The following is a 15,979-nucleotide window of genomic DNA, read 5'->3' as shown; positions in this document are numbered from 1 at the left end:
AACTTGCTACAAGTCACATGTCCAATAAATAACCAACTGGGGATTTCAAGCCATGTCTTTCTGATCACAGATTTAGCTTTTAGACATCGTGCTTATCCCAAACTGAATTCATCAGGAACTCATTGTTTAGCGTCTTGTAGTTCAGCTCCGTCAAGGAACCCACTTCAGGAAGCTGACCGAAAGGCTGGATTCTCCGCATCCATCCACGTTCCAGGAACTAATTAGAAAGTGGGTCTCCTTCAGTGGATTCCTATAATTACATCACCTGGATACTTTTATATCTAGTTCTATAATATGTTGCATCCCATATATAATGTATTCCCTGGATTCCTTGACTCATGGCCCCTTTCTCCATCTTCAAAGACAGCAGTGTATCATCTTCAAATGCCTCTCTGTTTCCATCGTCTTCTTTCTCCTTTGACATTCTGGCCTCCCTCTCCTAAGGATGCTGGTGAGTACATGTAGGATCCACCTAGATAATCCAGGATAATCACCCCATTTCAAGATCACAGTTGTGAAGTCCCTTTTGCCATGTAAGGTCACATTCACAAGTTCACAATGAGTACTATGTCTTAACATAGATATATTTGGGGGCCATATTCAGCCTAAAACAGTTAACAATGGTGAACATCTTTTCATGGATTTATTTACTATCCTTATATCCTTTTGTTGAATATATCTGTTTAAATCCTTTGCCCATTTTAAACTAGGTTATTTATTTTCTTATTATTGCATTTGAAAGGTTTTTAAAAAATATATGTTGGATACAAGTCCTTTGTCAGATACCTGCTTTGCAAATGTTTTCTTCCGGCACACAGCTTGTGTTTTCATCCTCTTGACATTGTCCATGGCAGAGCAAAAGTTTCAATTTTGATGAGGTACAATTTATAATTTTTGTCCTTTGTATATCATGCTTTTGGTGTCATTTCTAAGAACTCAACTCCAGGACATAAAGATTTCTATGTTTTCTCCTAAAAGCTTTAAACTTTTACATCTTAAATTTAGATCTATAATCTATTTTGAGTTAATCTTTGTATAAGGTGTGTGGTTTAGGTTGAGATTATTTTGCTCGTGGATGTCTAATTGATCCAACATCATACGTTGAAAAGACTATCCTTTCTCTATTGAATTGCTTTTGCACCTTTGTCAAAGATCAAATGACCATATTTATGTAAGTCTATTTCTGGACTTTCTAGTCTGTTCCATTAATTTATGTGTCTATCACTCAGCTTATACCACAGCTCACTATCACTTTTTTTTTTTTGGCCGTGCTGTACATGGGATCTTAGTTCCCCGACCAGGCATTGAACCCGTGCCCTCTGCAGTGAAAGTGCAGAGTCCACTGGACTGCCAGGGAATTCCTCACTATAACTTTTTAAAAACTCATAATAATGCAGTTTTGCAGAACAGTGAATGCTGTCAGAAGGTTCCTGTGCTGTAGGTAATCCTTCATCTTAAGTAAGCATGTTTATCCCTCAGCTTGTCAGCATAAATTACGCTCAATTTTATTTAAAGATTAATGTTACCATACTAAAATGCATTCCCCAACATTAAAATTTTTTTCCAGATGTTTCTTACAAAAACACACACACACACACACGGAAATCACTATCTTGACCTGCCCTCTGAGTTTTGCCTCTGTATTTTCTACTTTCTGCTGGACATTTCCAGTTGCAGATGTCACACAGCCCCAAAAGTCCCTCTGCATGTTAAAAATTGAGTTTATTGCAACATTCATTTGCATCTATTGAAAAGATTGAATTTAATATAGGAGTTCAAAAATTTGGTTTAAAGTTCAATATGTTTTGATATTTAGTCTTTGATAACTGTCATAGACAAAATAGATATTTCACAATTATATCTATATCAAATATAAGATGCTTCATTGGCTATATTTACAAAATCACAAAATATGCCTTTTAATTACATCTATCAATTATTCACAAATTTTATTGAATTAGACTAGCAAATTTCTGCCTTCCTGTACTTTAATCAGTAAATGCAAACTAACCAGGTGTTGCATTTTATATTCTTAGCAAGTGGAATTGAAAGGACAAAAATTCTTAATTTAGAAGTTTTTAAAAACAGTTTGGAAAACTCTGTTTACAGGAATTTTTTTTAAGAATGCAGACATGAGAGTTTTTTTGTTTTGTTTTGTTTTTTCAGAGTAAATCAGTAAATTGCACTGTGTACCAGAGGTCAGATAGGTGTCACAGAAGGAAAAAAGAAAAAGAGAGGTGGGCAGTAACAGGATGGGTGGAGCAGGTTAGAACTGTGGTCAGAGAAGGCCTCATGGGGGAAGTGAAATTGAGAAAAGACAGAACAGCAGGGTGGGCCAAGTAGATATGTGGGGTGAGAGCCTTCCAACCAGAAAGAAGAGCCAGTGCAAAGGCCCTGAGGTAGATAAGAGAGAGTTTTTAATAAGTGACATATTGACATTGATTCAACAACCAAATCACATGACAATAGAAACATTTCCAACATCATCAGTTTTCAAACCACTCTCTTCATCATAAATTTCCTACAATCAGCAAGTCACTTTCTCACTCGTTGTTAGAATGTCACCTTTAACTGGAAGGGATAAAGTTCTGTTGTTTTAGTTATTTTTTGAGTAGCATACCACTGACACCAATTTATCATCACAGAAAAGGTAAAAAAATGTGAAATACTTGTCCCTTTTTAAAAAGAAAAATATGTAACATTTGATTATTGTCATAAGTGCTTTGCTTCCCGATACTCTGCAGGAAGCATGTGGGACAAATATTTTCATGGTTACTCCCCATTCAATACAAAGTATTAAAGAATCTAGTTTAGTCTTGTTTTTATAGAGATAATGACATCAGAGATGCCCCACTGCACTTTGTGCAATTCCAGTTTCAGTGATTTTGCTGCCCTGATTCCCTGTGAAACTGTGAAGACTGTACTGTAGGGTCTGCTGTCATCTCACCCAAGAACGCTTTTTGTTGATGTGGCTCCATTGCCACTGAGTACATGCGTACTATTTTTTTTCACAATATATTTGTTAATATATAAAGAAGTCATTGACTACTGAGAAAATTTCTTCTCTGATGCATCTTTCTTTTATTGGCTTATAAAAAAGTATCTCAGTTCTTTGTGCATTTCATTGTTGAAACAGAGAGGCAAATACAAGAGTGGCTAAGATCACTGGCACTGGAGACAGAATACCCATGTTGACTCTTTACTGGCTCCACTATTACTTATAATAGCTGTGTGACTTTCAGCTCATTACTTAACCTCTCTGTGCATAGGTTCCTTCATCTTGGAAATGGAAATGATAATAGTACTTCATAGGATTATTATGAAGACTAAATAAATTCATGCCAAGACCTTAGCATTTTCCCTTACATATAGTGAGTTCTCAGTAAATGTTCACTCTTAGTCTCTAGAAAATACCATAAGCTGAGATATAGCAGAAACACCTTTACTTTCACTCAAACTGTATAATTTTTCTAATACTTACTTCTTTAAAATTTCAGTAATGCCTTCTGTGAAGTTTTCAGTAGTATTTGCTGACAAAAGAACACATTTAATCTGTTGCCATGTGGTTTCCCATGTATTACTTTAGGCATGTTTTACCACAGCAGGGAGCAGGAAGACAAGTATTTCACTAATAGCATGAGGCTTTACCTTTTTTTTTTTTTTTTTTTGGCAGTCCAGACTTGTGAGGGGAGTTTATTTTTACATTGATAATTATAACACCTGTTTCTAGACCACATTAGCCCTAATGACTGAAAAACTTAGGCAACAGTCACAAAAATTTTGTTATTGCATATTTCAACTTATAGAGGCTTTACCATTTTTGCTGTAATGTCAGAAACCTCAAGGGAGCCTTCTAACTTTTTATCAGTAAGCTTACAGTATGTAGTCTTGCATATCATAACTTTGAACACAACTGTGAAAATCATAAAGAGTTCATCTTCACATTCTGGATACTTATTCTTAAACATCTTGCTTGTCCTGATGGCTTCATTAGCTAACATTTTGAGGCAAATTTTCACTTGTTTCGAGATTTATCACTAATAATGGTAGTAGGCATAAATCCATTTTTCAGGCTTCCTTCTTGTTAATTTCTCCTTTTTGTCAATTCTAAATGTTTTTATCCCTTATGCAGCCAACAAAGAGCTCATTCTGAGAATAAGGGGTCAGTGCTGTTCTTTCCTCATTATCTTCTTGGGCTTGCATTATTAGCATTGTCTGCCATCTTTACTTCCTTCGCAGGAGGGTTTTTAAGTCACTTGTTAGATTCTGTAAGAGTGAGCTTTGATAAAACCAACTAATATGGTCCACAAGGCATCAGGTAAACTGCAGCCCACCCACACCTTGCCCTCTAAGCTGAGAATCTCACTGTCCCTCAGGACACCCTGGGCACCTGGATCAACGAGGTCATCACTGTCAGTCCAAACACATAACTGATGTTCAATAAATATTTGTTGAACTGATTTGAATTAATTCATTGGTATAATTGGTGTATTTATAAAAGGAAATCTCAGTCCTACTTTCAAAGCGCTTTCAACATAGAGAGCTAGTAAGAGACTTTCCCTACACTAACTTAACATTATTAATACTTTTCAGTAGAAAGAAGTAATCAAATCATTACACTGGTGGGTTTTCAACATCAGTTGTGGGAGGTAACATGGGCTTGGTATATGTTGTAAAATGAGTTGAGGGTCCTGAATTCCAGTTCTCTTAGGAACCTGGTGAGTTACTTCATCCCTCTGGATTTCAACCTCTCATCTGTAACACGAGGCAGCTGGGCTAGATGATTTTGAAGGTCCTTTCTAATCTAACATTTATCAATTCCTAACCTGCCTGTCTTACAGAATTCAATAGTTTCCTTGTTTGCCGTATTTTTGAAAGAATCCTGAGCTTGTGGTAAATTCATAAATAGATGTTATTCATCTTAACCCCTATTTTCTGTGAAATGTTTCCATCTCTCTGCTTCTCTAAACTTCAAATACCAAATCAATAATGTGTCATTATGAGCTCTAATAAAGGAAATAAAACAATAACCTAAAGCAAACAACCTGCCCCAAGTGACACCAAAAGCTCAACTCTCTGAAAGAAGTCTACAAAATTAATCAATTGATTAAATCTGTAAAAATTTTATTAAATGTACAAAATTTGGTGTTGGTCTCATTTATAACTAACACAATTATCTTCTCCTTTTCCTGCCTTTACAATCATGTTCCTCATATTGCAAGGCTAAACAAATATTTGCCTATAGATACTGAATTCTGAATGTTTCTAGATGAACAGACAGAAAGAAAAGAAAATGAAGAAGTGTTGGAACTTAGATGTTTCCTGAGTCCATTTCCATTGTTCTTATTATACAACCCTGACCAGTGCTAATTTCTGGGCCCTAGCTGTAGGCATTGCTATATAAATACAGAGAAAAATACTTCATATAAGTTTCTTGGAATGTTGAAGGCAAATGTGACAAACCCTAAGAATAATTACTTAGAAAAATTAATTAATTGGGGATTTTGTACCATACTTTATCATCAAGGATAGTAACAAATCACAGAGAATACCCTAGATGATTGTTAGGACTTGGCTCATGCTAAGAAACCAACTTCAGATTTCTCTAAGAACTGTTGAACATCTGAAGAAACAGGTATTAGAAAAATTACACAAAGCAAAGGTGTTTCTAATATGTCTTAGCTATGGTATTTGGTAGAGTAATAGCTAATATTTACTGAGAACTCACTGTGTGTCAGGCAAGATCCTAAGCACCTTACATGAATTAATTTATTTAGTCTTCATCACAACCCTGTGAGGTAAGTATTAGCAGCTCATATCAGCTACATAATTGGACCTTGTCCATTTCAACAGCTAAGGCCTATCAGAACCTGCCAGGCATCGTGCACTCACTAGGCGTGAGAGACTCCTTCATGCAAAGCAAGGCAACAAGCAAGTGCCACACTGGAACCGCCACCTGTCCAAAACAGCTCCAGTTTTTCCTGGGACAAGATCAATCCACTCGTGTAAAGCACCAACCACAATTCACTCTGTCTAAAAATATATCCTCTGTTTGAAAAATGGCATTTTATTCTGTCTACTGGAAGGAATAAAACCTGGTCATTTTATACGCATCAACATAGTCTGCTTTAAAGAGGGATATCCATGCAGATGGTGCTTCTATTTAGCTTTCTGTTCCAGAAGATAACACCATCAATGTTGAAAGACAGTCTCCAATCATCCTCTCATGAGCATTACTGGGTACTTTTCAATTGCATTAAGATTCGCGATGGAAAGTTTTCTTCACATACCTTATTTTTTTCCTCTTACATGAAATTTTTGCCATGATTCATTAGAATAGCCAAGAAATATAAAACTTTCAGAAACTTTTTCAAATGTTTCCCAAAACATAATAAGACTTTTGATCCACTTAGAGCTTTTAAAATTCTCAACAAGATTGCCTGAATCTAAAAGGTATACACTTCCACACACCGGGTAAATTAACATTAATGATAGTAACCTTTGCAATTTCCTTGCAAACCAAGGAAAGATTAAATTCCTGTAGTAAACAGAACAATTGCATGCTTCAGGGGGAAGGAAAAAAGCACCAGAAGATCCCTGGTAGCTTCTGCCCCTAGGCATGTTTTGAAACCTCATAAGGGAAGGACCCAAAATGCAGAGGATTCGTGTCAACAGCCATATATTATGACAGTGTTGAGTTTGACTGGGTCTTCCATCTTTGACCTGTTCATACAAGGATAGTTTATGGAAGAAGAAAGATCCTTCTTCAAGCTTCTGAAATTTTAACCAGAAAAGCATTGAAGTGAACAAAATAAAATACTATTTCTCAACTGACACACCATGTGCTAAAGAACAAGACAGCTGCCATGAAGTTGTTAGGACTGTCTGTGTATCCTAGCAACCAACTACCCACAAAAAGAACCACCCCATTAATGAAATCCACTTACTACACACAAAGTTAGTCCATAGCACCCTGATAGGTGTCTCGGAATGGAGGAAGAAGGTAGTGCCTTTCTCTGAAAGGCTTCGTCTATCCTACACTGGAGGGCACTTTGCAAATAAATCAGTGCCCACCATGAATCGCTGTCATTCTCACACAAACTCCAGTGTACTAAGTATCCTGGGAAGTACTTGGGAAATCCAGACACTGAGCGACATTAGCATGGCCAGGCTTGGGAGAATACGAAAATCAAGGTCATAAGTGAAAAGAGATGCACACACCAATTCAAACTTCAGACTTAGAAAGGTCAAGAGGTGATGAGAGCAGAAGTTCCTGCCTTGCATTTGGCTAAAATGACTGAAGTTTCTATACATTAACTAATTTCCAGCATCAAAGGAAAGTTTTGAATGATGACGTTAAGGAAAAGATCTCCTAAAGAAAGACATACATGTATTTACATGTATTATTCCACAACTGCCCTCGGAGGTTAGTTACATTGGCCATATAAAATACAATGTGTTTTCAGATATGGCTAGATCTTTCAAGACGTATAAAGGTCTCCTCTGTTTAATGTAATTTTTTCTTCTTCTACACCTGACAAAAACATTACATATCCTTTCAGGCCTGGATCTCAGTCATCTTCTTGTTGTGGGTCCCAGCAAATGGGACAGCTGGGGACATGACTGGAGTGATGGTATGCAAAGCTAATATTTGTATTAACATTATTGTTAATAAAGAATCCCTACAAAATAAATCTGCATTCCTGGTTCACCTAATATCCAGGTAATACTCCCTTCATGATGAGTAGTATTAGCGTTCTGGATGAAAGTATTCACCTGTAGGCAAGAAGTAAATAGACAGTGGGGACAACTATATTTCAATGCTCAAGGTTTTCTTTGTTGCTGCTGTTGTTTTTGTTCCTGGTTCTTTCTTCAAGTTAATTCTAATTCTAACATTAGAAACTATAACACAGTGAAACTAACATTTTGTTCCCTAGCTCTAGGATTGCTCAAATTTGGAGTTATTACTAAAACTTAACTAAACACTAAACTGCTTTGTGGAATTTGAGAATTTCTTGAAAAATACTGAGAAATTCCTTGAAAGAAAGTACATTGTTTAAAACTGACTTGGACATTCTGAAAAAGTTCTCCAGCTATTGCGGCTAGCTACTGAGTCTTTAATTTTTTTCCTCAGAACAGGTTTGCAAAACTATTTCATTAAAGTAATTGCTAAAATATCTTAGATCAGGCAATTTACACATATTGGAAAGTTACAAGTTTCTTTTCCGATTTTTCTCCACTATAATCAAAGTGACTAAAAGGTTAAGAATGTTGAACAGATTTTAGAAGACGAGTTTCCCAGGTAAGGAATTTTTGTTTCCTTTCATCTGAGGTCTAATGTTTGATTTTTTAACTGTCTGGATTAAGAGACAATATATAAATTAATCTAAATAAATTAGTACAATAGAATCTATGGGTCAATGATAAAAATAAGAGAGGAGACATCGTAATTGCTTCATAATCCAAACAATTTGATTCTCCTAATAGCAGACCACTGACTGGGGAATATTCTGCCTCTCTCATCTTCACCCACTGGTGGCTCTCGTCCGTCCTCCTCCCATTCCGGCCACATCACTGTGGAGTCACAGTGTTTGTGGAAGACAGTCCCTCCTACCTACCATTCTACCATTTCACCTGAAACGTGGGACTGGCCTTTTGCTCATTTTCCTCAGCGCAAGTGAGATCAATCTTTAACTTTTAATCAAATCTTCTTTAATGACTAGTGATTAATAGAAAAGAAGAACAACCCACCTTACAATGGCTGGCCAAGACCAGACTTATGAAGGTCTCTTTTCAAGGCAGCGCCCTACCTCACTTCTGAACTGTGTCCACCGGACCAGAGAAAGGGCTCCCCTAACCCTGGAACTCTGCAGCCCCTTCCTAGCCTGAGAGTTCAGGAAAAGTCTCCGCTTCACGTGGCATTCCCACCACCTGGTCTTCTCTTCTGTCTCAAACTTAATATTCCCCCATTGTGGAAAAACAAGCGAAAAGATTGGTTTAAACTGTGGCCAGAATTTCTCTTCTGAGAAACAACTGTTTTGTTTTTACTAAAACAGTCCAGTGTACTATTTAGAAATTGTTTAAGGTATTTAAATTATTATTTATAAAGAGAGGCCTAGGTTATGATCAAGCAAACAGAATTGGAGGAGGAATAAATCTACAATGGTTGCCTGAAACAGACGAAGGAGGCCGAGAAAAAGAGGAGTAGGTGTAGATCAAGGTCACTGAGGGAGAAACAGGGGTGGCTAAATGTGGAGAGAAGCTGGCGCTCAAGAGAGGATGGTGGGTAAGGCTTTTCCACACAAAACAATTATTTAAATTTTAAGTACAAGAATGAAAAACATTTTGTTCTAGTTGTTTGATGTGCTGGATCAGGATGTGACCATAACTTATTTTTGCCCCAAGCCTTCAGTTAAAGTTTGTACCCTCACAGCCCAAGGCACTGGCTCTTTTGAGAAGTGAAACAGGGTGGTGTGGGTGTGAGGTAATGGAGTGTGGGAAAGGGACAGCGCGTGAGGGAAGCAAGGCACAATAAATTCAGTGGAAGGGGCTTCCCTGGTGGCGCAGTGGTTGAGAATCTGCCTGCCAATGCAGGGGACACGGGTTCGAGCCCTGGTCTGGGAAGATCGCACATGCTGCAGAGCAACTGGGCCCGTAAGCCACAACTACTGAGCCTGCGCGTCTGGAGCCTGTGCTCCGCAACAAGAGAGGCCGCGACAGTGAGAGGTCCGCGCACCGCGATGAAGAGTGGCCCCCGCTTGCCACAACTGGAGAAAGCCCTCACATAGAAACGAAGACCCAACACAGCCAAAAAAATAAAAAATAAATAAATAAATAAATAAGTCAGGAGCTCTAAAAAATAATAATAATAATTCAGTGGAAGGACCAAGTGGACACAGAGCCTTTCCTTCCACATCACCGTCCCCGCCCAGCAATCCTCCAGGATAGAGGACGGGGACAATGAGTTTCTCCAGAACATGAGATAGAGACACAGACCATTTTTATTTAAAAATCCTAAGATACTATGACCCCAGCAGGCCATAGAGGAATTTATGAAACTCCAACCCATTCTTAGGGATGTGGTCTGTTCTTCTGGCCCTTATGGCAGAATTTCAGCATAACCCTACTTCAGGAGGGATCCTGGGGCGCTAAGTTAACCAACTGGGGAGATCAATTTTTATTTCTACAATTACATATTCTGAAAAAAGTCATTCACTATAAATAATTCCCCTTTACTTTAAAAAAAACTTAGCAACCTTTTTGCTTTTCTCTTCATGCTTAAGTGAAAGGAGCTGAGCTAATAAGGAAGAAGGATGAAGCATTTATTCCATCATTTTACTAGTTCTCTGAAACAGTCTCTCCCAAGTAGGATGTGTACCACTTAGAGATTATAAGATGGTTCATTATTGTGTGGAAAGAAATGTTAGAAATGTTATGTGTTGTATAATGTTCATAATATTAGTATATATATTATGTAAGTAACTGATAAATAAACAAATGTGTATTGGGAGCGTATGTCCACATTTAAACTTTTTTTTTTTACAGATGGAAGGGAGTTTGGAGACTACTGATGTTTAAAAAAAAAAGCCCAACCATTTATTCTATACAAGGAATTATTTCAAATGGATTTTTTATGAAGGCAAATTTGTAGATGATAAAGTAAGATTCTGAATTTACTTAAGCCAAATTACTAGTCCATTTACTTTTGATGGGAAACAATTATTTGCTCTACTCTGAAATAAGCAAATAAGTCTCGCCTTCCAACTTCTAAATTGAATGTCAAATAAAATGGACAACCCCCAACTAGCCCAAAAATGTAAATTCATTTGAAGAGCTAATTTATCATTCCTTTATATGCCCTCAACAACTTTACAAATCTTAGGGAAATTGGTTCCAAACATAAGGAAAAATACATAAGAAATTTAAATACTTTCAAGTGGCTTGTTTTTTGCTGTTGTTAAAATCCCTACTGGGAAGAAATCTAACAAGCAGACTTACTTTGCACTCAGTGGAATTTTTTATCAGTTGATGTCACAGAAAGACAAATATTGGAGCTGCAGTTCCACAAGGGCACTCACTCAAACCAGTTTGATACAGTTCTGGGTTTTTAATAAACATTTCTTTTGAGCACAGAAATACAAGTTATGTATGTTGAAATTATTTTGACTACAAATTGTAATGTTATAAAACTGTCATTGGGCTTTATCAATGTGGCATTTTTCCATGTGTAAAAGAAATTCAATTATTATAGAAGAAACTAAGCCATATTTAGAAGATACTACTACTATTCCCACCAATAAAATAATGTTAACAACAATAAAATTATTAATAGCAGCTAAGACTTATTGAGTGCTTATTACATGCCAGGCTCTGTTTTGTGCACTTTACATGTATTAACTGAGTGGCCCTAAACCCAGGCTGCCCATTATGCCTATTGAAATCACCAAGGGAGAGTAACAGAAAAAGATGCCCAGGTTCCACCTCCAGAAGGGACTCTCACTCACTCACACTGACCGGATGTTAACCCCATTGGTGGTTCTAATGTACAGCCAGCATTGAAAACAAATACTTTAACACAACCCTGACAACAATCTTTGGAGGAGGGAGTAGTTATCTTTATTTGATACTGAGGAAAATGACACACAGTTCACAAGCAGCAGAACTGAGATTTGAACCCAGGCAGGCAGTTTCCAAAATTTAAGCTCTTTACCACTAAGCTCTACTCCCCCTCAAAGACCACAGACCACTGAGTATTTAGGTGATGCTTTTATTCACGTGGTACGCATAAAAGATCATTCCTGTAATTTCTTTGCAGTTAGATTTTTTTGAAAAAGCTTTTGCGTAACTCTGGCTGAAAAAACAAACAAGGTTTTGATCATGGAGTTCCTCTGGTTTGCACTTGACTGGGAAGCTGACCAAGCCTTAACCGGTGCTGAAATCAGTGATTTCACTGTTTACTGCTAAAAGTGATCTCCCCAGTTGGCTAACTAGTGCCCCAGGATCCAGCCTGCAGCCAGCTCTCTGAGGCTTGACCTGTACTTCTTCTTCACTCTATTTACCAGGAAAGTTCATATAAATAATGCAGGTACAGACATAAAACAGGAACAGTTCCTTTTCAACTGCTATTTCTCCTCCAGGGCAAATAGGCTTGAAAGTTCAGAAGCCACTGGCCAGCAGTTTTCCTTACTGCTCTCCTTATATACTGTAGTTCAAACAGAAGCTAACAGAATACACAGTTGATTAAAAAAAAAAAAAAAAGCAGGAGGTGTAGGGGAGGGAGAAATGAAGAAAACCCAGTTGTGTTGTTATCACTTGTTTTCTCTGGCTCACAGTCACATGCAAGACAACATTGCATAAAGTTACCTGAATCAGACCACAAAGCATTCTTCCTGCTGGGTCAGGCTGGCTACAGGTGGTCTGTCTCAATGCCAGGGGCAAGGAATAAGGCAAGTAGAACTTAATTAGAGGAAAAATAGATGATGGCACCATATCTATTTAGAGAGGAGAAATACTATCCTCTGAAATGCATGGGGCATAGGGTGTGACCCAGGCAGTTATCAGCTAACAGGAGACGTGGAGTATAAAGTAGGGGTTTTAAACCTGTGACTCGCGAGGAACAAGGGAGCAAAGAGACAGAGTCACAAAGTGGCATCCAGACATTCCACCCTCCGTGGGGTCTGTGCCATGTCACTGCAGTGTTCAAGTAAGGCATTTTGTGATAGGATTTGATCAAAGAGATTCAGCCAAGATATGGAGCCCAGAGGACGTTTATTGAGCACAATCTGCTAGCCTCCGTGGCAGGTGCACTTCCCGTGTTATCTCATGGAATCCACACAACAATTCTGAAAGGGGGCATTATTATTTTTCAGCAATATTCCACTGTAGCTCAAGTATTAAGTAGGTAGCATGGATTTGAAATGAGGTATGTTTGCTTCTAAAACCTCTGTTCCTTCCACTCTGTGACACAGTCCCCCTAACTCATTGTCTCTATCCTGGGCTTCAAGTTTATTTTTTCAACCAGCCTCAGTGAAGGCACTTCTGAGCCACTGGCCGGGGGGCGGCAAGAAGCATGAGGTGCAGACTCACTTGCTAGCAGGGATCGGGTTGTTCCCTGAGACTCTAAAGCCATGAGTAAAAGTTCATTTTCGTATTATTTTTGCTCTCTCAGGTTCTGCTTCTTGAGTGGCTCCCACTATCTCCCCTCATCCCATGCAGATGGCAGTGCCTGACTCTGGTCACTTGCCAACTACTTCCACCCCAAAGCGGTCCAGTCCACTCGACATGACTATGTTCAAAGCTATGTCTCCAACAGCTGTGTAACAGGCTCATGAGGTCATTTTTGTCTTTTGTCATTCCCTTTTCATTGCTATTCTTCAGGGCTTTGATTAGCAGACCAGGGAAACACACTCTATTCATTCAGCAAGAATTTATTGAGCATATACTACGAGAGCAGAAATGTTCTAGGTGCTGGGGACATGGAGATAACTAGAACGCAGTCCTTCCTTCCAGTACCCTAGGGCTCTGCTCACCTGTTCCAGTAAATACTGCCTGGTGACAGGGCCCTGACTTCCTCACTGGTAACTTCCTTTACGGGACGGCCAGGACAGGAGCCCAACGACAGCTGTTTGCCTCAGAAGTGTTCCCTTTATTTCCACTATTTCGTGCTATATTCCAGAGGCTTCTCTTCTGGAAAATTTACTGTATTTCCTTCAATCTACCTCTTTTTGGGAGCTAGCCCTCTTCCCAGAAAGGCAAAATGCCAAGAAAGGAATATCAGGGCAGTTCATGGTCTGTCATGGATGGAAATGTCTAACTTGTTGGAGCAGCAGGTTGGAGACCCACCCAAGGATTAAATTAAATGAATCGAGGAGGGGGCAGGGGGAAGAGACATTTTTTCAAGCAAAGTCCTTACTCAGGATTGCTATTTTACATTCAGTAGAATTCCCACTCACTCTTGATTAAAAACCCATTTAATATGGGAGGGGTTGTGGCATATTAGCGTTTCTTAGCAGTTCCCAAAATTACAATGCACCTGTTACTAAAAACTGGAGCTACGTCAGAGCTTCAGAAACAGCAGTGAGGGAGAATGGGAGGCGGTTGAAACTTAGCTTAACTTAGCTTAACTTTCACAATGATAGAATCACATTTGTTCCCAATTCCCTTCCCATTTTTCACTGGTTTTTAGCAGCCTCTGAGTTCTTAAAACAAATTTATCCGAAGGAGGATATTTTTTTCTTCATGGCTTAGAGACAATCTCAAAAAAAAAAAAAAAAAAAAAAAAAAAGCCATCTGTTTCCCCAGTTTCCCGTGTAAAGCTAATCAACTAAGTATTTAATCACTCCTCATGTCAGAATCAAGACGGAGGTTTATGTGAAACGTTCAGCTAGTTAAAAATGAGACCTATTCACTCACACACACAAGAACGATTTGAGAGCCGTGAATTTTTATAGTTAGTAGCAGATTAGCTCTAACAGCCAGCCTTAGAAAACAAAAAGGAAGCAAAGACAAACCAAAAAAAAAATGCCCACGTATACAAGACGGAATGAACAGGTATCTGAGGGCAGTTCCCGGGAAGACGCGAACTCCTTTTGATGGGGTTACTTACCCACACAAGTAGAATTCCCGTTTCCCAAGGGAGCAGCTTCAGGACAGCTCCAGCGCTGCAGTGCTGAGAGGCTAACAAAACTAAATTTAAAAACTACCGGCAACAGAATGATAAGGAACAGCAGCATAATCTTGACGGACTTGAACTCTCAATAGAAAATAAGCTGACTTTGCTTGAGCATAGCCCGAGCAAGGTGGGTATGTCTGACCCCCAGCGTGTCCACCCGGGTCGGCCTGCAGCCCTGGGGCATCTTTTCCTCTGCTGCCCTGTTGCCCTCGAGCTCCTTCTCCTTCAACTCAAGACAGCGTCAAAATGCAGCCTGAAGGGGACACTCCAGGGAAAGATTTCTTTATCTAAGTTTTTGGGAAGCCGGTAAGAAATACCTGACACCCTTATGACAAATTTCGCGGAGTTTAACTGGCATGCGCTGGAGGCCTGCCGCGGACCTCACTGTGACAGGCAAAGCGGCAGGGCCAAGGCTAGAAAGAGGGAAAAAAAAAAAGGAAAGAATCGGTGGAAAGTTCCAACCACGACCCTTGATGAGGCTGAAAGAAGAAATATGGACATACGATTCCTCCCCAAAGGCGGTTTCTCTTTTTGAAAAGTAGAGTGACTCCCCTTTCCTTTTTAAAGCTTTTTGGCTCCACCCCTCTCCTTTAGCAACACTTGAGTGAGCCTCTGTTTGCAAATGCGAATGTGGGCAATTCCAGCTACAGGAAAGCATGGACGGTTGCCAAGGAGGAGATAGCTGGCTATTCACCATAAACATTCCGGGCAGAACCAGGGGGAGAGCAAGGAGGGGGCTGGGGAGCTGCTCGTGATGTCTTGGAGGTACCTGCTGAATATTGGCTACGTTTGAATATCTGGAAGGATGGAGACGAAGCTAAACCATGTGGTATAAATCAGTGGTGAACAGCATTGCTGATAATGCAGACTTTAGAGCAATTGATCACTCACCTGAGCAATATTAAAGAAAAATGACCTTCAGCTCATTATTTGAACGAATGTCAACACCGGTGCACATTCCTGGAGCTTAATCTTTCTCCCTCCTGTATATTTTATAGCGGAATTTGAAAGATTATTCTTTCCAAATCAAAGGGAAATCCCTGACGCCAGATGAAGAGCTACAGTATGCACAGACACCTTTTCTTTCAGCAGGACCATAATAAAACATCGTGAGGGGCCAGGAGTGCAGGGAAAGGAGGGGATTGTTATCATAGAGCCGTGTTGGAAAAAATAAGCTAATAGCACAAAATCTGGGAAGCATTGGAAATCCAGCATAGCTGAATGCTGTTCCTTCTCAGATAGTTTAGGCTATCTTTTCACATCTCAGTGATAGAAAATAAAAGCTGCAAGTGTGGAATAGCTGTCTGC

At 39.1% G+C, this 15,979-nt stretch overlaps 1 protein-coding gene across 1 annotated transcript in view; it reads right to left on the bottom strand.

Moving 5' to 3' along the window:
- EGF (epidermal growth factor) overlaps positions 1–15,212 on the bottom strand; it is a 90,763-nt gene extending 75,551 nt beyond the window's left edge. Inside the window, exon 1 of the mRNA XM_059923428.1 lies at positions 14,606–15,212. Within this exon, the coding sequence (XP_059779411.1) occupies positions 14,606–14,732 (127 nt within the window). The 5' untranslated portion in view covers positions 14,733–15,212. The remainder of the gene's footprint in view (positions 1–14,605) is intronic.
- Between the last annotated feature and the right edge of the window lie 767 nt (positions 15,213–15,979).

This window comes from Balaenoptera ricei, chromosome 5 (assembly GCF_028023285.1).
Source record: "Balaenoptera ricei isolate mBalRic1 chromosome 5, mBalRic1.hap2, whole genome shotgun sequence".
NCBI lineage: Eukaryota > Metazoa > Chordata > Mammalia > Artiodactyla > Balaenopteridae > Balaenoptera > Balaenoptera ricei.
This window is presented reverse-complemented; position numbering and strand designations above follow the sequence as displayed.